The following is a 20,191-nucleotide window of genomic DNA, read 5'->3' as shown; positions in this document are numbered from 1 at the left end:
TGTCAGGAATCCCAACACTTGGGATGTAGAGACAAGAAGATGATGAAGTCAAGGTCATCCTCAGCAACATAGTGAGTTTAAGGCCAACCTGGGCTACACATGACCCTGTCTCAAAAAAACAAAACAACAACAAAAACAACAACGAAAATAATAAATAAAAGCCTGCACACACCTGTAATTCTAGCACTTGGGGAGGCAGAGGCAGGTGGCTTGATTGCTGTGAGTTCCAGCCCTGCCTGGTCTGCAAAGTGGGGCCAGGACAGCCAGTGCTACACAGAGAGAAACCCTGCCTCAAACCCCACCCCCAACCCCCAAAAAGAGAGAAAATGCTGACATCAATGTTGAAAGTTACAGGGCGAGTGCCTTAGTTGTCTATACTGAGATAAAACAGCATGACCAAAATAACAGCATGAGGATTTATTAGGCTCACACTTCCACAGCACTGTTCATCACTAGAGGAAGTCAGGACAGGAACTCACACAGGGCAGGAACCTGGAGGCAGGAGCTGATGCAGGGGCCATGGAAGGGCACCGCTTACTGGCTTGCTCCTCACGGCTTGCTCAGCCTGCTTTCTTACTGAACCCAGGACCACCAGGCCAGAGGTGTCCCCACCCACAATGGGCTGGACCCTTCCTCATCGATCAATAATTAAGAAAATGTGCCACAGAAATGTCTTGCCTACAGCTGATATTAGGAGACACTTTCTCAACTGACTCTAGCTTGTGTTGAGTTGACATAAAAGCAGCTGGTGCAGTGAGTGAGAATCAACAGAACATCAGAAGCAACAAACCCTTCTCCCAGGTGCTATGTGTACCCTTGGCAACAAGGGGGAACCACTGATCCAAGGCCTTGTCTGGGATGTTCTCAAAAAGAGGCAGGCTAGACAGCAGAACAGTGTTCCTGGGACCCCAAGAGCAGCCAGCCCAGTCCCAGGGTGATTTCAGTTAGGGTGTCTATTCCAGACAGGAGCCAGGGGTGTGAGGAAAGACTGGGACTCCCTTCCAAAAGGAGAGGTCAGCCCTCATCCTGAGTCCTGGGCTGTTGGCCAAACTGTGCTGTGGTTGCAAACAGAAGAGGTTGGCCTAGAGCTTCATGGGACAAAGGCCACCCAGGATAGCAGGTACTGTGCCCAGGGGACCTGCCCCTCCTAGACAGCCTGGGAGTTCAAATGAGTAGCTAGGGCCTCCCGGCTTCCCCGCATCCAGCCGCTTTCTCACTCGGCCCCTTGGCTCCCCAGCCCAGTGTGTAAAGGCCGGAGCAGTACACACCATGACCTCTGATGGGCAGCAGCCCTTCCCCTTAGGAACTAGAGGAATGTGGTAGGGATCTCTGGACGTGTGGATGGTGGGGGAGGGCCCAAGCCTGGGCCAGCCCCTGAGGGGCTGGATTCTGGCCACTAACTGTCTACTCATCCATATAACCCTTTCCACCTCCAGAGTCCAAGGGTCCATGTGTCGAGCAGGGTGAGCTGTCCTAGGCACTACAGAGGGACCTCGGGCGGGTGGGCAGCATGGGCTTTGAGGAGCTGCTGGAGAAGGTAGGTGGCTTCGGGCCCTTCCAGCTGTGCAATATGGCACTAATGAATGGCACTGCCTCGAGTGCTGCTCCCTATGCATTTTTTCCTGCCCATCTTCATGGCTGTTGTGCCTGCCCATCACTGTGCCCTGCCTGGTGCCCCTGCCAACCTCAGTCATCCGGGCTTGTGGCTGGAGACCCATCTACCCCGGGAGATTGACGGCACCTTCAGCTCCTGCCTCCGCTTTGCCCATCCCCAGGTTCTCCCCAATACCACCTTGGGGACAGAGGCACCCAGCCCTGGAGAGCCTGAGGGTGACCCCTCCACAGTGGCCTGTTCTCAGGGTTGGGAGTACGACCGCTCAGAATTCTCCTCCACCATTGCAACTGAGGTACCTGAGGCCAGAGGGTGAGACTGTGCGAGTGGGTTGGGCCTGCCATTACCTTGGGTAACCTGCCTGTGCTCTGAGAGGCTTTGTTTCCAGAGTGTGGAAAGCCCGTGGATTTAGAGCCCTGGGGTTCAGTTCTCGGCTCGTAGTGAGGGGTTCATTTGCTATAATTCAGCAGAGGTTGATGAAGGCCGGGGAGGGCTAAGGTGACTCCAGGGAATTGGAACAGACAGCTGGCTAGGATGTCTCTGCAGTAAGAGATGGAGAAACTGCAGAGGCCTCGATTCCTGCCCCCCTTTCCATCCCAGGTCTGAGAGTTACATGATTCATCCAGAGAGAAAGGGTGGGTGGAGATGGAGTCTCCCTGAGGAGAGGGGGGGGGGCAACAGGAGTCCTGGGTGGTGGTGATGGACCTCCTGGGAAGAAGCCGAGCTTTGGAACTAGGGAGAGGCAGTCTTCCCTTTCTGACGCTGCGGTTGATAGCCAGGGATGGGGTACCTGCTGGACCATCAGAGTTGCCCTGATGCCTGGAAAGGAGGGCAGCAGTGCCGGCTGGAGAGGGGCCTGTGCACATGGAAGGCCTCCCTGCCTGTCTTTGCAGTGGGATCTGGTGCGCCAGCAGAGAGGACTGAACAAAACCACATCCACTTGCTTCTTCGTCTGTGTGCTGGCGGGGGCTGTGCTGTATGGATGCTTGTCTGACAGGTGAAATAAGGGGCCAGGGCAGGCTGAGGGGACCCTCCCCCACAGCGTGGGGACAGGCCACATCACTCAGCTGTATCCGGGAAGGCCCATGGGGACCTGACCTTGCATGCCCCTTGGCAGTTTTGGCTGGCATCGGCTTCTGCTCGTGGCCTATGTGAGCTCCCTGGTGCTGGGCCTGGCATCCGCAGCCTCAGCCAACTACATCATGTTTGTTATCACCAGCACCCTCACTGGCTCTGCCCTGGCTGGTTTCACCATCATTGTGCTGCCACTGGGTGAGGCAGACAAACACGAACAAGGGCTGGAGGGAGGTTGTTTGTCTGGGTGAGATGGACCCATCCCTGTCTCTCCAGTCCCGGCTCCAGAGCTGGAGTGGCTGGATGTGGAGCACCGCACTGTGGCTGGGGTCATCAGCACCATCTTCTGGACAGTGGGGGCGCTGCTGCTGGCACTGGTTGGGTACCTGATCCGGAGCTGGCGGTGGCTTCTGCTAGCTGTCACCCTGCCCTGTGTCCCAGGCATCATCAGCATCTGGTGAGAAGTGCAAGCAGCTGGGAGTGGGAGACACATACAGCCAAGACACAGTTAGTCAGAGACTAAGATTCAAGAATGGGGCTGGAGAGCTGGCTCAGCTGTTAGCAGCACACACTGCTCTTCCGGAGGACCCAAGTTCAATTCCCAGGACCCACATTGGGCAGAATATAAGTCCAGCTCCAGGAGACCAGACACTGCTGGCTTCTGTGGATACCTCCACCTTCACACACACATAGTATGCTCATACACACACACACACACACACACACACACAGATACAAACACATACCCAATCACAGACACATACATACACACAAACACAGACATAGCCAAACACAGACACACACACACAGTGACAACAAGCAAACATAGACACAGTCAAACACAAACATATTAAGAGAAATACACAGAGATACAAGCACACACCCAAACACACACACACACACACACATGCACAGACACAAACACAAAGACAGACACAAAAACATACACACAGAGACACAGAGACACACACAAACACATTTACAGAAACAGACACACTCAAACATACACACACACTCAATTAAAAATAATGAAAACAAACAAAAAGAACGAGGAGACTGAGAGATGGTGGCTGGGGTTCAGTTTCCCCGGCATGCACAAAGCCCTCGGTTTATCCCCAGCACTGAATAAACCAGCTGTAATGGTGTACGCTCCTATTCACATTACTTAGGAGGTAGAGGAATGAGGATCAGAAGTTCAAGGTCACCCTCAGCTGCATAGGGAGTTTAAGGGCAACCTGGGTTGAAAAAAAAGGAAAGTAAAAAATGGTGTCTTGTAAGACATTTCAGTTGGTAAAATACTTGCTATGAAAGCATGAGGAGCACCATGTCAAAAGCATGACACAGAGCCGTACACTTATAATCCCTTGGGAGGTAGAGATAGGACAGTCTGGGGCTCGCTGGCCAGCCAGTCTGCCTGGATCAGCAAATTCCATGTTCAGTGAGAGACCTTGTCTCAAAAAGCTAAGGTGGAGACCAATTGAGAAGGACACATGATGTCACCTGAGCCTCTGTGTACATGTGTGCACACATACAAACATGTACACGTGCACACACAGAGAGAGAAGGAGCCAATAAGATATCGAGAGAAGTCAGAAAAACAGAAGCCAGTAGAAAGAAGATAGCACAAGACATGGAAGCAGAGAGCAGGTGTGAAGAGACAGACTGACCAGAGAGAGGTAGTGAGTGAATTCAAAGGGTCCAATGGAGACACGGACAGGAGAGACAGTGATGAAGAGTTAGACAGTCTCAGGTGGAGGCTGGGGTTTGCCTTCAAAGGACAGGGACGGGACACAGCCAGCATGGTGGTGGAAACTAAGGCAGGACAGAGGGCCTGGCAAGGTGGTGCTTCGTTGTCTCCTAACGGTGAACTGTGTATCAGTATGTCCGTCCAGCGTCATCCTGCAACCCCCTGCCAAAAGTGTTGGCTGGTGCTGGGAGCTAAGGTTTTGAGGGTAAGACCAACTTAATTTAGCTGAGTAAGGAAGGGACCCCTTGGTGGACTGGGGGTCTAGGCCTGAACAAGTAAATAAAGGAAGCAGCAGCTTTGAAACTGGGCCTGAACAAGCATTCCCAGGGCTGGGCAGTAGGAGACTTGGGGGAGAGATGTCTTTTCAGGCCGAGGGGGGTCGACAGCCTGGGATCTGAGGAGGTAGAGGTGGCTTGCAAGGCTGGCTTCTAGCTGAAGGTTCTCTGGCTTCTCCTCTAGGTGGGTACCTGAGTCCCCGCGGTAGCTTCTAACCCAGGGTTAGAAGCAAAAACATACTTGTTCCACTGTGCCAGGCTCAATGGGCAGCCTATAGGCGAGGACAGCCTGAGCCAGGAGGTGAGGGTGACAGTATGTGTGAGAGAGTACACAGAGGTGAGGTGGGTGGGGAACGTGTCTAAGTCCCCCTTCTCCTGGGCCCACCACATCTGATCAGAAGAGCCTTTGCCCTCCCACCCCAGCACTTCTAGATGTCGCAACCTTGCCTCCTCCCCCACCAGGCCCTGAACAGAGTAGTCACCATGGAACAGGTGTTGCGAAGACCGTCATACCTGGACCTGTTCCAAACGAGCCAGCTCCGACACATCTCCCTGTGCTTCATGGTGCTGTGGTAAGAGGCAAGAGGCGGCTGAGTTGGGTCTGGTGGAGTGAGGGTGGAAGAAAGGCGGGGCCAAGAGTGTAACCAGGAAGCTCATCCATGCCCTTGGGGGCCCAGAGGGGAATCTGGCTGCCACAGGTCTAGAGAGTACCAAGTACAGACATGTAGACTCAGCCTTAGGCTCTATGACTCCCTTACTGTCTGACCCTGGGCAATTCTCTAACTGCTCTGACCCTTAGCATCTATTTTCGAGAAAGGAAAGGTTGCTGTTAGTTCCTGTGTCATAGGGTTGCTATTAAGATTGGGTTAAAGGCCAGGCACATGCCTGTAAGCCCAGCACTCTGGGAGGCAGAGGCAGGCAGATCTCTGGGTTCAAGGCCAACCTGGTCTACAGTGCTACAAAGTGAGTCCATGACAGCCAAGGCTACACAGAGAAACACTGTCTTGGGGGGAGGGGAAGATTGGGGTAAAGGCATTTTGGCCACTGGTACCTACCTGGGGATTATGGGTGGCTGGGGGTCAGGGGTGTCCTAGGCTGCAGGCTCTGAAGAGCCAAGTGGCAGGAGAGGTGGGGCAGGAAAGGACTACAACTCTGTTCAGGTTTGGAGTGAACTTTTCCTACTATGGCGTGACGCTGGACTTGTCCGGGCTGGGGCTGACCGTGTACCAGACTCAGCTGCTGTTAGGGGCTGTGGAGCTACCCTCCAAAATCGCCGTCTACTTCCTGGTGCGTCACGTGGGCCGCCGCCTCACGGAGACTGGGATGCTGCTGTGTACAGCTCTGACCTTTGGCCTCAGCCTGCTGGTGTCCCCAGGTAAGCCAAGGTCTGGCAGTTGGGCTCAGCCCTCTGAGGGCACTCTGACCCCACATCCTGGCATTATCCCTTTCCCTCCAGGGACCAAGACCTCCACCACTGCTCTGGTAGTGATGGCAAAAGCTTTCTCTGAAGCTGCCTTCACCACAGCCTACCTGTTCACGTCCGAGTTGTATCCTACTGTGCTCAGGTGAGTTGGGGTCCCAGGCGACTGACTCGCCTTAATCTAGGTTTCCACGGTCACAAGCTGCCCTGCCCCTTCTTTAGCCACAGCCAGAGCACAATGGTTGTTTGCCCAAGTCTTGGAGAGCACAGGGAGTTTTACCTTCTGTGCTGGGAAGCCAATCTCAGGGGTTGCCAGCCTGGGAGGGGAGCCTTCTGATGCCTGACCCCCTTAACTCTTTTTGAACAGACAGGATTGGGACTTGCTGCGTTCATGGGCCGGCTCAGGGCCTCTTTGGCCCCACTGGCGGTCTTGCTGGATGGATATGGCTCTCGCTGCCCAAACTTGCTTACGGAGGGATTGCCCTCCTGGCTGCCTGCATTGCGCTCCTGCTCCCTGAGACAAAGAAGGCACAGCTGCCAGAGACCATCCAGGAAGTAGAAAAAAAAGAGGTATGTGTGCATGTGCAGTATTCGTGGGTTCAGGTACCCATCTCCTGACATTTAGGATGCAAAGGGGAAGACAGCTGCACAACTAACTACACTTGGCACCTGGGCATGTGTAACACAGGTGAGTGTTTCAGGTGTGTATAAATTTGAGTGAATGCCCTGGTGTGCATAAACTGTCTAGATAAAAGCATACATGAGTCCATACCTTTATGTATACACAAATGCCCAGGAAGAGATGCACATGTGTCCATTTAGCTATGCCTATGCACCCAGAATATGTGCAGACATGTGTCACTCTCTTGTGGGAGTGTTTGTATTGGACGAGCTGAGCCAGCCCTTGTAGGCTCCAGGACTAACCCACACCATGTTCCTGACCCTTCCTTCTTCATCGTCCTATTCAGCGTTCAGGAGGAAGACATGCAGGTCCAGGACTGTGTGGGACTAGGGGCAGCCCCTGCAGGACCTGGGAAAGAAAGTCCCTTGTGTCTGGGACATCAAATCCTTCTAAGGATGGAGCAGTCGTTGGTGCCTTCTGCCTGTGTTCATCCAGTTTCCAGCAACAGGAATACCTCCTGGAGCTCTGGGCTGCCAGGATTCTGGGCGCCCCTCTCATGGCTGGGGGATTCTGTAAAGATGCTCATGGGTTGGGGCAGCAGTGAGATTTGGGAAGCTCCTCAGATGGGAAGGCATGATCCTCAGCTCTGAACCCAGCATTGCCACTGCTCATCTCTCACATGGATAATGAAATCTCCTCACATACAGGACTTATTGTCATGCTCAAACTGAACAATCTGATTCTAGAAATATTGGTAAAGGCCACTTCTATGATTATTTCTAGTACCCACGAGGCTGGTGGGTATGCTGTATACAGTTGCAAGGCTAGGATCTGCCCAATTCCAATGCCAGGGGACCAACACCTAGAGCTTCTTGTTGCCAGGGCTACCTCTGACATAGCAGGCTCCTGCCCCTCACTGTCTAGGCTTCATCCCTAAAGAGTTGAGCCGGGTGGTAGCACATGCCTTTAATCCCAGCACTCAGAAGGCAAAGGCAGATGGATCTGAGATTTCAAGGCCAGCCTGATCTACAAAGAGAGTTCCAGGACAGCCAGGGCTGCACAAAGAAACCTGTCTCTAAAAACAAAACAAAACAACAAAGAGTTGAAGGTATGGGAGTCAACATTTTATTGGAGAAGCCAGAGAGCTTGACACTCGGTGACCATTATGAATACACTTTGAAGCTCCAGCACTGCTGGGAGAAGGAACTGGGGAGCCAGGCAATCACCATTCTAGGGTGTGTGTGTGGAGGGGGAGGCGCATCCAGATAGGAATGGGGAAGCAAACAATTGGCAAAGAAAGTCTAGACTCAGGTCCACCGCAGAGCCTAGGCCCAAGCCCTGAGGATTTCACCTTCTCCTTCCCCGGAAGGACTAGAGAATTCCAGAGCTTCCCATGGACTACGAGGGAGATGGTGGGAAGCCTGAGTTAAGGTGATCACTCCTGGGAATGGCTCATTTGGGTCTTATGTCCACTGGGTCATAGATGTAGCAGCCCACACTGCCGATGTTCACTCCTAAAGGAGAAAGCCCTGTTACCAAGGGCTTTGGTGGAAAGGGCGTTGGGTGAGGACTGGAGAGGGGAGGGGCCTGGGATGTTTGACCACAAGGGAAGTTGTCCACACATTCTCTATGGCTATGGCACTTTAAGCCAGTGTCTGGGGTCAGGCTGCCCACCTTTAGGGCCAAACAGGTATCCATAGCAGGGGATGTGGCAGTAAGGGATGCCATCATGCTGGAACACAGAAAAAGAATCTCTCAGCCCGTCTCTCTTCCTGCTTCTAGCCTCCTTCCTCCCAGCATAACCTCCAACCCTGCCCTGCTCACCTCCGCGTGACTTCCAGCAGTCAGTGTCTTCCTACAACGCTGGCACCTCAGGCAGGGTCGGTGCCAATTTCTGCCCAAAGACATCACCTTCTCAGCTGTCGGTGGAGAGCAGTGATAGTTCTTCTATTCTGAGGGCAGGGCAGGGACAACCACCTGCCTTGAATCACCTCCCTACGCCCTGTTGCCTAACCAGTGTTCCTCTCCAAGCTTTCCACTGTCACTTACCAAAATACACAGGGTCCCCACATCCAGGGCACAGTGAGGTCTCCCCAGTGAATGTCTTCATGTAAGGAGGTCCTTTAATGGGAAGAGGCCCCAGGCAGGGCTATGGTGGGGGCCAGGCCCTCAGCAGGGCCCTCTAGCCCCTGCTGTATATGGCACTGTCCTCTCCTCAAACCCCTTCATCCCCACACCCACACCGGATCCCAGGCAGCCATGAGCTCAGGACACAGTCCCTTCTGACTCATTCCATGTTATTTGTCACCTTCATTAGGGACCACCTGCTTCTTTGTCATCCTCCCAGGGCCCGAGGAGCCCACCAGTTCAACAGCTCCGAGCTGTAGTAACTCAATCATTAGGAAACCTGAGCTGATATAGGAGCTGGCCAGGGCAGCGGTGTCAGGTGTTGGGGAGCATGGTGTTCCTGGCCACTCTGGGGAGTATGAGAAGAAACAGTACTAGGGAAGAATCTGAGGAGTGGGGGCCACCCTAACGAGCCCTCGCTTTAGGTCTCTCTTCTATGGTCCTGGCCGGGGGAGGGGCCCAAATTCCAGAGCAGCCTTGCTTCTGATTAGCAACCACCTGTCTACTCTGGACATCCCTTGCAAAATGAGGGTGATCGTGCTATCTGTCCAATTTACCTTTTAACTCAACTCACATGACAGCAGAAAAACAGGCCACCGACAGGACTGCCAAGAGCAGTTACCCTGTCTGCTGCAGCCTGAAGAAGGAAGGGTCACGGGGAGCACAACAGCTCAAGCCCATGTTCACTTACTTTTCTTAGCTTGGGGGAGGCCAATCCTTGGCCTGGGGGGGCTAAAGTTGCTGGGGCTGAGGGAAATGCTCCTGGCAGTGGAGGGAGTCGGGGGGTTGTAGAGATAGCAGCCCACACCACCAATGTTGACCCCTGCGGAGAGAAGACCCAATCACGGAGGTCAGCTCTAGTTCCTAGCCACAGGGAGAGTTCTATAGCCCCTGGCCCCTTCTGGGCTGGAACTTACCTCTAGGTCCAAAGAGAGCCCCATAGCAAGGCTTGTGGCAGTATGGCCTCCCGTTGTGCTGGGCACAAGCACAGGCAGAGGGAAGGGTCACTCAGGGCCAAGGGGGCACGCCTGTACAGGCTGTCAGGTGCATAGGTGCACTGCAACTATTCTGACGGGTCTGGGAAGGGTGGGTGATAGGCTAGCATGTCAGAATTGCCACGGTGGTCTAGGGGTTGAGGGGATGGGCGGAAGACAAGCAGCTGCCTACCCCGCCCTCAAAACCATGGGTCAACAGCATCACTGAGGCTGCCAAATTCTGGCTGGTAGGAGGCCCATCGGGTGGGTAGCTCTCAGGTTCTTTGACACGTTTCCAAGGCTGAAATTGGGGTCTATAGGGGTGGGGGTATGATAGAGGGCTGTTACCCTAGTCAGACCTCACCTCTGCATGCCCTCCAGGGGACAAGACGCTCTGACAGCGTTCACATTTCAGGCAGAAACGGTGCCAGTTCTTGCCTAAGGAGCTCACTTTCTCAGCTGTGGGGAACAAGGTGGATCCAGGCTGCAAGGAGTCCAGCCCAACGCCAGACACCCTTCTTTTGCCCTTTCAGCCTTCCGGGTTAACCAGACCAACCAGCCTTGCTCCCTGGAGACCATGAACACTGTCTCCAATGCTGTCTCCAGGAGGAAACTCCAGCCCACCCTCTTGCCTTGGGCTCTTGGAGGTGTGGCAGGGCAGGCACGGTGCATGCAAACACACACACAAACACACACTCAATGATACAGGGGCACAGGGGGCTCACACTCATCTTTACTCCTCCTCAGTCCCAGCCTCACCGAAGTAAACGGGTTGCTGGCAACGCGGACAAGTCCAGCTCATGGTTCTTCATGGGACAGCTTAGTCCGAGCAGCAACTATAGGCACCCGCAGGTATGTCCCGCCCCTCTGCCAGCCCCGCCCACTTGAGCCCTTCAGTTGTGATTGCTCATTGGGGCGCGCACGCACACACACACACACACACACACACACACACTTAAAACTGAGGGACCGAGGCTATTTATCAGTTTACTTTAAAGAACTTCAAACAACCAGTGGGAGCCAGATTTAGGAGGGAAGGACCCTGAGTTCAATGGCTCATTTCTGGGTCAGTAGGAAGAAAGCAGGGACAGAGGGGCAGACAGGCATTTTTCTAAGTGGTTTAATTCCTCCTTTGTGGTGCAGAGCTGAGAGCAAGGGGATGTGAAACCCCTTTGCTAAATCACCCTCCCTCTGTCATTTTTTGTTGTTGTTGTTGTTTGTTTGTACAAGGACTAATAACATGTTAACAGTCTCCAGGGCACAGGGTTGAAGTGGGAATTGGACAAGTTAATATCAACACATAACTGGCACATAACTGCTATGCAAGCAGTATGGAGAGTCCCCTAAATGTACTCTTCACCCCGTGTGTAAGTCCCACATTGTGGTCCTGCACACAATCTATGGCCTGAAATTTAAGTTAAAATCTAAGTTAAACACCAGCCACATATTTTTTACTTAGTTTAAGACTTTAAAGTGTTGTGTTGTCACTGATGACAACACCAGAATGCAGTGGACAGTTCCAACTAAAAGGAACTGGTCACAGACCAAAACCCAAACCTGAACGTCATGGACCTGGGAAGGGACTAGTAGGTTAGGGGTGGTGGGGGTGGTGCTGAAAAGAGATAGAGAAAGCGTATAGGATGGCACTAACCAGAATACATTACACACATGTATGACATTGACAACAAAGTTGATTTAAAAAGAAAGTCCCAGCCCCCACAGCCTAACAGAATAAATTTAAGTTGCAGACTGCATTTTAACTTTTAAACCAGACTTTATTATAAATATTAAACTTGTTACCAGCTATGCAGTTACTCCGATATATTTTTTATTTTCATTTTATTTTATGTTTCATCTGCCTGTATATTGGTGCACCCATATACAGTGCCCACTGAGACCAGAAGAGGGAGTGGGATCTCCTTGAACTGGAGTTACAGCTGTCTGTAATGTCAGCCATTTACTGCTGAGCCATCTCTGAAGCCCCATTCAAACAGAATAAAAAAGACATTCAACAAAATACTGTAAATAAAAACACAGATGTGAAAAGATTTAAAAATGTGTCAAAGGTTGAGGAGTGGTCTCACTTAGTAAAGCCCCTATTACATAATCGTGAGAACCTGAATTTGGATCTCTAGAACCCAGACGCTATGGTATACACCTGTAATCCATATAGATCCTTAGCTAGCCAATCAAAGCACTCTTAGTTCAGTGAATGATTCCAGATTCCATTTCTTTTCTTCCTTCCTTCCTTCCTTCCTTCCTTCCTTCCTTCCTTCCTTCCTTCCTTCCTTTCTCCTCCCTCCCTCCCTTTTTTTTTTTTGAGGCAGTGTTTCTTTGTGTTAACAGTCCTAACCATCCTGGAACTCACTCTGTAGACCAGGGTGGCTTCGAAATCACCGAGACCCACCTGCCTCTGTGCCCGGAGTACTGGGATTGAAGGTGTCCACTACACCTGGCCCTGGCTCCATTTCAAAAACTAAGGCCGGGACACATTTGAGGAGACACCTGAATGCCACCCCCCCCCCCCAACATGAATGGCTCCACAGCAGGTATGGTGATGCATTTGTATAACTCCAGACCTTGGAAGGTAGACACAGGATTGGGAGTTTTATGCCATCCTCAGCTACAGTCCAAGGCTAGCCTGGGCTATATGAGATCCTATCTCAAAACACAAAACAAAACCAAGCAAACAAAACTCCAGCAACCAGCTGGGTGCTGGTGGAGCACACCTTTAATCCCAGCACTGAAAAGGCAAAGACAGGAGGATCTCTGTGAGTTTGAGGCTAGCTTGGTCTACAGAGAGTTCCAGGACAGCAAGGGCTACATGGAGAAACCCTGTCTTGGAAAACAAAAAAATAAAATAAATAATGAAAACTCCAGCAACCAAAAACAAAGCAAATACAGCAGTATTTTAAAGAACAGCTTACAGTTCCTGATTCATCATAAGTCATTAGGAAAATAGACCACAATAGGATACTCATTTAAAACCCACCATTAGGATGGTTGCTATTGTGTTGGCAAAGATATAGCTAAACTGGATTCCTTGCACATTGTTGGTGGTAATGTAAAATGGTGAAAGGAAGATTCTTAAAAACCTTAAAAATGGTGTTAACATTATCACTTTCTAATTCTACTCACAGTTATAACCGAAGAGAAATGAAACATGCCCTCAAGGAACGGAGAGATGAATAATGCCTAAGAGCCCTGACTCAAGGACTTTGGTTTGATTCCCAGCACCCGCATTGTGGTTCACAGCCATCTGTAACTCCAGTTCCCAGGGATTCATCCCATGCCCTCTCTGGCCTCCAAGACTAGCAACCTTCAAGAGGTGCACAGACATATCTGTAGGTATTTTTTAAAGTCCTAAAAAAGAAAATAAATCCACCACTCAAAACTATTTTTGTTTTCATTTTTGGTAGTTTACAGCATATAAAACAGTTAGTAGTTTGCAGTACGTAGTTGCCAGGGAGAGTATAAAATCCAGTGTAGAGTTCCATAGCTTTCATTCTAACGGCTTCTCTAACTGTATGGAAGTTTGCTGAGTCTTTGGGTCTGATGGCTTTTTGTTTGTTTGATAACATAAGTTTTTAACTATTTTTAACAAAAAGTTAATTTGAATATTCACACCAAAACTAGTTGTAATAGGTCAAAGGTGAAAAAAAATCTAAAGTTCACCAATTAAAAAACATGTGATATATAAATACCACACAAATAATAACAACAAACGAACAAACAAACATGTGCCAGTTAGTTTTTATCAACTTGACACAAAACTAGGATCCCTGGCAAGATGGTGCCTCAACTGAAGAACTGCCTCCATCAAGACTACCCTGTGGGCATGCCTGAGGGACCCTTTCTTCATTACTGATTGACATTGGGGCCTTGCCTGCCTTGTGTGGTGCCACTCGTTGGCAGGTTGTCCTGCCGGTGTGAGAAGGCAGGCTGAGAAGCCATGGAGAACAAGTAAGTGGCAATGTTCTGTGGTTCTGCTTCAGTCCCTGCCTCCAGGCTCATGCGTGAGTTCCCTCCCTGACTTCCTTTCATGAAGGACTGTAAGTCGCAGGAGGAAATAAACCATTCCCTCCTCCATTGCTTTTGGTCATGGTGTTTATCACGGCAGTACAAAGCAGACGAGAACCACATCCACATTATCAAACATTATTCAGGGTGAAAAGGAATGCAGTACTGATGCGTGCATCACACAGGTGAACCATGAAACCATTAACAAAAGAAGCACACTTCTGCTTATACCAGTTTAGCAATCCTGCCTGACCTTAGCTCCCCTCTATGTATCCAATACCAGGCATGGGCACTAGGGGCTCTCCCATAGTATCATCCTCTGCCGGAGGGTAGACAAAGCCCAAGCCCAAACAGCTCAACATCAATGATTACAAAACAAAAAGGCACCATCTTTATCAGAGTGTACATTATATTCTAGAAGTAAAATAGGCTTGCCAACTTCCTCTTCACCCCTCCACACAACCAAATATAAGCTATTCCCTTAGTCAGTGCAAGGACCAGGGCAGTCTTGCCTTCTCCTATATATCCAGTGCCTTGCTCAAAGCCTTGCACCTAATGCTCAATAAATAATACACGTTGGTAAATGAATGTGGCACACTATACACAGGCTCCTTTGGGTGTAAATACTGGTACCACTGGAAGAGATGTGAAGAAAAGAGGGGACCAGGAGGACTTAAGAGTTGGTAACGAGGAAGGCCATGGAGGGAGGGAAGCTCAGCTGCCAGGCGCAATGTCTTTTTCTTTTTTTTTTTTTTGGCAGCACTTGGGATTGAACTCAGGGACTGAACATGCTAAAGATGTGCTCTACCACTGTTATATTCTCAAACATGCAGCTCACTTCTGTCAATACATAACTGTCTACATGTATGATGCAAGACAATATGATTACACTAAGCACAATTATAAATATCAAGTAACTAAGCTGGGCTGTGGTGGTGCACACATTTTGCTTTTGTTTTCCAAGAAAAGGTTTCTCTGTGTAGCCCTGGCTGTCCTGGACCTGCTTATGTAGACCAGGCTGGCCTTGAACTCACAGAGATCCTCCTGTTTTTGCCTCCCAAGTGTTGGGATTAAAGAAGTGCCAGCTGGTAGCACACATTTTTAATCCCAGCACTTGGGGGCAGAGGCAGGCGAATCTCTGAGTCTGAGGCCAGCCTGGACTACAGAGCAAGTTGCAGGACAGCCAGGGCTGCACAGAGGAACCATCTCGGAAAAAAACCTACAACAAAAAAATCAGGTAGCTAATTTTTAAAAACCTGAAAATTTGCTTTGGTAGCAAACCATTCCTACTATTTACAGTCATTCACAAGACCTGCTAATTAAGCTTAATTAGCATGTAGTACAAATTATGTGTATCATTAAATATGTGGCAAATGAGAGAATGTGGGAAAGTGTGGTGCAAACTATAAAGCTTCACATGTGTATCACTGTTATTATGTGTTTGTTAACTTTGCAGGGAGTTTGATCACAATTATAAACCACTAATTTTATGTCTCTGTAAACTTGCTCGCATATATGCTTGTGACTTCTAAGACAATGCCAAGAACTTTGAGCTAGATATGTGGCCAATGCCTGTAATCACCTCATTCAAGAGCTCAACAGGCAAATTGAGGCCCATCAATGCTACACAAGAGTTTATCCCAACAGCATCATGCCGCCTAAACAAATCAAATCAAAACAAAACCCAACTTTGTTCTAGGTAACTTTTTAAAACTTTAATTGACTAGAGGACAGGAGAGATGACTCAGTGGTTTTTGAGACTGACTTGTTTTTGCAGAGTGAGGGGTTTGGTTTACAACCATCCGTAACTCTGGTTCCAGTGTACCCAATATCCTCTTTTGACCTCTGTAGGCACGTATGTGGTACACAGACATACATGCAAGCAAAAACTCATATCCATGAATATTAAACAAATCTTTTTTTTAAAAAAAGAACTGACTAGAAAACATTTGAAAGGAAAATAACTCGGTTCTAATAAGTTAATGAAAAATTACCTGTGTGTTTTTTAGTCTTATTGACAATGTTCCTTGTGTTTTCTCACCGTTTTAGACCTTTACCTAGAAAGCTCTAGTTTTTGTAGTTGTATCCCTTAATAAAAACAGAGAGGAGAATGCCACTTAGTAATAGGATTCATGCCTAACATCTTCAAAGTACTGGGCTCAGTCCCCAGCATCCTAGCATCCACCATACACAGACACACCACACACACACAAACATACACACACATACATACTCAGGCATATAACACCACACACATCACACAAATGCATACACATGCACATCATCACTACCACCCCACACAGAGCAGAGGTAGGAAGGGAGAGAAAGAGACTGAGAGACTGACTCTGAATTTGCTTTCTTATAAACATAGCAATCCCTAACTTGTAAAGAACTTGTATGGTTGATCCCATATCATCTTTCTCTTGTTTTCCAGCATCATCTTACCCTTATAAACTTCTGTTTTGGTTTGTTTTGAGCCAGGTGTAGACCTGGCTGTCCTGGAGCTCACTATGTAGACCAGGTTGGCCTCGAACTCTCTCAAGTGCTGGGATTAAAGGCATGTGCCACCACCGCTCAGCTAACTGTTTATCATTTTAACATATGTGGACTCCAGCATAGTAAATACAAACCCAATGGGAAAGCATTATTCAGAAATGTTCTCATCCCCCACCCCCGAGCCTACCGCAGCACACCTCAGCCATGGAGTCCAGACATGACTAGAGGACTGAGGTGAAAGCAGCCAATGAGCTGGCCTGTACCCAGAATCACAGTCTTGACTGTCCCTGGGAAGAGGAGTGTGACAGGTGATGGTGAAAGTGTTGACAAAGTGTTGCTGTCTTGGCACCAAGCTGTTTTCCACAGCTCACCTGCACATCATGCTTTAGAAACCTCTCTGTAGCTAAAGGCCCTGAGGTAATTTCCTTCTTGTTTTAGGGCTTTAGCTATTCATGCTCTTTTTAGATTACTTTTTACAGTGTTATGAGTATTCCTGAGAGTTAACAAACCACAGATTTGGACAGTAAACTACATGTCCCAGACTCTAAAACTGCCTGGATTTACAAACCAGCAGCAAAGTTAGGCTAACAGTGTTTTGGATCAACCTGTAGCTGTGGTAGGTGAAAGTTAAATAATCACAGGGGTTTAAAGGACTAAGCTAAGTTTTACTGGGTGCTGGTTCTCCTCCCCACTATGGTTCTCAGCCCACAATATCTTAGTCAGGCTTATAAAAGCCCCACCTTAGTAGTATTAGACGAAAGACTAAGGAGCCTTACTCTGTTAGGCAACTGGTAAGAATGCTATGTGCTCCTATGTGCCAACCACGTGTTATAGATGCAATAAGACTGGGGGCGGGAGGCTGCAGAGATGGCTCATTAGTTAACAACACTGGCAGCTCTTCCAGAGGACCTGGGTTCAATTCCTAGTACCCACATGGTAGGTTACAGCTGTCTTTAACTCCAGCTCCAAAGAGCCTTACACCTTCTTCAGGTGTCCTTAGGCCTGTGTGCATGTAGTGTCTCTCTCTCTCTCTCTCTCTCTCTCTCTCTCTCTCTCTCTCTCTCTCCAGAGACAGGGTCTCACTATCTAGCCCTAGCTGGCCTAGAACTCAAAATATAGACCAGGGTGGCCTCTCCTCCTGAGTGTTGGGATTAAAGGAGTGTCCCCACCATACCCAACCTAGCCTAGCACTTTTAAAACATGTTTGTGACTGTCCCTCCCTCCTGAGCCTCCTCAGCCTATTTGTATCCCATTTCTCCAAGACCACATCCAATTCTACCTTTATTCTAGGAAGTGAGGCTAGAACTAAGACAGATTCCACCTAAAGATACTGAAACATGTGCCCCAGAAAGACTAGGAAAGCCTAAAGTTCAGTTTCCTTAAAACTACATTTATTTATTTATTCATGTGCAGTGGTATGTGTGGAGATCAGAAGACAACTTGTAGGAGTTGGTTCTGTCTTTCCACCTTGTGGGTCCCAAAGATCAAATTCAGGTCGTCAGGCTTGGCAGGGAGCCCTTTACTGACTGAGACATCTTAACAGCTCCCATTAGTTTAACATAGAGGTTAAACTAATTTTAACCTCTATGTTAAAAGTTTAGTAATTTATTCAATCCAATAAGGTGTCGTAGAGTGGCAAGGCTGAAATATACACCCAGTATGTCTAGTCTTAGATTGTCCTTCCTCCAGTTATAAAGACACACACATATTTACCCACCAATCCACGGTTTCCTGGTAGCTAAAATGAAAGGGCTTTCTCCATATAGCTGCAAACAGCCAGACCTACCTTCAGTAAGTCACCTAAGAGTCACTTGCCTCCTGGCCACAAGGACGTTCATTATTTCCACAGTCTCTGTGGTTTCTCCCTGCATCACTGGAGCAGAAATGTTTGCCTCAGTCCTTCCTTTTGAAAATATGAAGACTTTTGGGACTGCCCCTGGAAAGAAAAAGAGACAGATCAGTGAGAACCATTAACAATGTGGTCATAATTATTATAATGTGGGTAGGGTACAGAAAAGCTAATGAAATCTTAAGAGTTTCAGAGGAAAGATGCAAAAAAAATGCTTCAAAAAGATTTTTAATTATTATTAACACTGTTAACTAATGTGTGTGTAAGGGTACACATGAGGGAAGGCGCCTACAGAAACCAGAAAAGAGCATCAGATCCCCTGACACTGGTGTTACAGGTGGCTGTGAGCCACCGGATGTGCATGCTGGGATCTCAACTGGCATCTTTTGCAGAGCAGGACATATTCCTCTCCTCTGAACTCTCTCCAGCCCTTCTTCACAGTCACTGCTTTTTGTTCTTTCATTATATAATTGATTCTATTTCTTCCTGCTCATTCATTCACTTACCTTACACATACTTATTTTCTACAAAACTCCTTAATTTTGTTTACATTTGTGTGTGGGGTTATGTATATAGGCACACACATGTATAAATCAGAGGACAACTTACAGAAGTCAGTTATTTTCTTGTACCATATGGGTGGGATGGAACTCAGGTCATCAGGCTTGGCAGCAAGTACCTTTACCTGCTGAGCCATCTCACCACCCCTAAAACTTCATTCATTCATTCACTGGCCTAGATCATTCATAAACAGAAGCATCTATCTATCTATCTATCTATCTATCTATCTATCTATCTATCTATCTATCGGCCTGGATCACTTATGAATGGAAGGAACAAAAGCCTGTAAAGCTTTAAGTCATTACATCTACATATGTATTATTTTCCACTCTATTTGTAAAGACAAATGTCTTGATTTATAACATTTAATGTCCAAGTATTTGGTACATAAGGAGAATTTTAAAAGATGGTTAGGGATTCTTGAAGACAGTGTGGTTCCCTGATAGCAGTGGCAGTAATTTATTAAGTCTTAAAGGGAAAAAATATCAGGACCTATTGATACTGATGGAAAGAAAACAAATGGCAGAAGTTGAACTCAGTTAGTGGGCATATATTAGTTGGAGAGAAACATAACAATAAAATTATCATCATATTATGCTTCAACATAAACATACACATTTATGGATATATGGATATATAATGCTGGATATCTAGATCAGGATATCTGGATACTGGTGATCTTGTAAGATTATAAACTCTAAAAACTGTACTATCAGCGAGACTATCACTGCATACAGAATTAAAATTATATACGCAAACCAGGTATCTTGGCACATGCCTGTAATCCTGTCCCTTGGGAGGCTGAAGCAAGAAAACTGTTGCAAATTTAGGTCTAGCCTTTTCTACACAGTTAGTTCTAGGCCAGCCTGGTCTAGTGTGGGAAGCTGTCTTTAAAAGCATACCTCATAAGACCAAAATGAAATTAAGTAAACATAATTTAAAAAACCTAATTCTACCCAGTCCCAATGGATACATCTATAAAGTACTCCTGCAGCAAGACTCAGGAAACATTGTAGAAGAGGGAGAAGAATTAATAAGAGCCAGAGGATTGGGGAGTTTGCTGTGTCTTCTAGTAGTATCAGTAGATACACCCATAAAATCTGACTGCATAAACATGAGCTGACCATGTCACCAACAGACATGCCCATGAGGCCTCAACCTACACAAAAAACTTCAGGAATCTAAGGAATGCTGAGAAACAGTCTTTTCCAGAAAAGAGCACATCAATTGACTATTTCATACAAACTGTCAGCCTTGAAAACATACATACAAGTGATATTATATGGACTGAACAGGTTATATTTAGATATATATGTGTAAATATATGCATGTAACAATGAAAAAGGGAGACATGAATTTGAGAGAGAGCAAGGAGGGGTATATGGGAGAGTTTGGAGAAGAAAAGGGAGAAATG

General features: G+C 48.1%; 3 protein-coding genes across 5 annotated transcripts in view; 1 reads left to right on the top strand and 2 right to left on the bottom strand.

Annotated features, from left to right (window-relative positions):
* Window positions 1-1,336: 1,336 nt before the first annotated feature.
* Window positions 1,337-8,125, top strand: Slc22a7 (solute carrier family 22 member 7). Its single transcript, XM_021640162.2, is given in 13 exon segments — window positions 1,337-1,582; window positions 1,584-1,907; window positions 2,506-2,609; window positions 2,730-2,884; window positions 2,975-3,143; window positions 4,893-4,930; window positions 4,933-5,009; window positions 5,171-5,280; window positions 5,869-6,083; window positions 6,165-6,277; window positions 6,496-6,568; window positions 6,571-6,698; window positions 8,120-8,125. Coding segments are annotated over 13 exon segments (1,584 nt in total). The 5' UTR covers window positions 1,337-1,510.
* Window positions 3,046-20,191, bottom strand: part of Znf318 (zinc finger protein 318) — a 50,212-nt gene continuing 33,066 nt past the window's right edge. The window contains exons 8-9 of one of the 3 annotated variants that reach the window (XR_009586769.1): window positions 18,154-18,303; window positions 3,046-3,160 (exon numbers count right to left, since the gene is read on the bottom strand). Coding sequence is in view for 1 of the 3 variants with exons in the window: in XM_021640153.2 (XP_021495828.1) it covers window positions 18,238-18,303 (66 nt within the window). In the remaining 2 variants the exon portion in view is untranslated. Of the gene's footprint in view, window positions 3,161-7,852; window positions 18,304-20,191 lie in introns of those variants that run through there. The other 2 variants (XR_009586768.1, XM_021640153.2) reach the window with 2 other exon arrangements.
* On the bottom strand, window positions 7,853-10,582 carry Crip3 (cysteine rich protein 3). The gene is made up of 8 exons (XM_060368947.1): window positions 10,577-10,582; window positions 10,216-10,377; window positions 9,795-9,852; window positions 9,569-9,700; window positions 8,800-8,871; window positions 8,575-8,669; window positions 8,425-8,482; window positions 7,853-8,264 (listed from the first exon to the last, which is right to left on the bottom strand). The coding sequence occupies exons 1-8, from the start codon at window positions 10,580-10,582 to the stop codon at window positions 8,203-8,205; spliced, it is 645 nt and encodes a 214-aa protein (XP_060224930.1). The 3' UTR covers window positions 7,853-8,202.

The sequence above is a fragment of the Meriones unguiculatus genome, chromosome 16 (assembly GCF_030254825.1).
Source record: "Meriones unguiculatus strain TT.TT164.6M chromosome 16, Bangor_MerUng_6.1, whole genome shotgun sequence".
NCBI classification, from domain to species: domain Eukaryota; kingdom Metazoa; phylum Chordata; class Mammalia; order Rodentia; family Muridae; genus Meriones; species Meriones unguiculatus.
Note: the sequence above shows the minus strand (reverse complement) of the source record. Positions and strands in the feature narration are given on the sequence as shown.

Coding starts and splice junctions, on each gene's coding strand:
- Crip3 (XM_060368947.1), bottom strand. Junction 8,670..8,799: donor TGGGGACCCTGTGTATTTTG/GTAAGTGACAGT, acceptor CTCCACCGACAG/CTGAGAAGGTGATGTCTTTG. Junction 8,265..8,424: donor ATACCTGTTTGGCCCTAAAG/GTGGGCAGCCTG, acceptor TTTCTCCTTTAG/GAGTGAACATCGGCAGTGTG.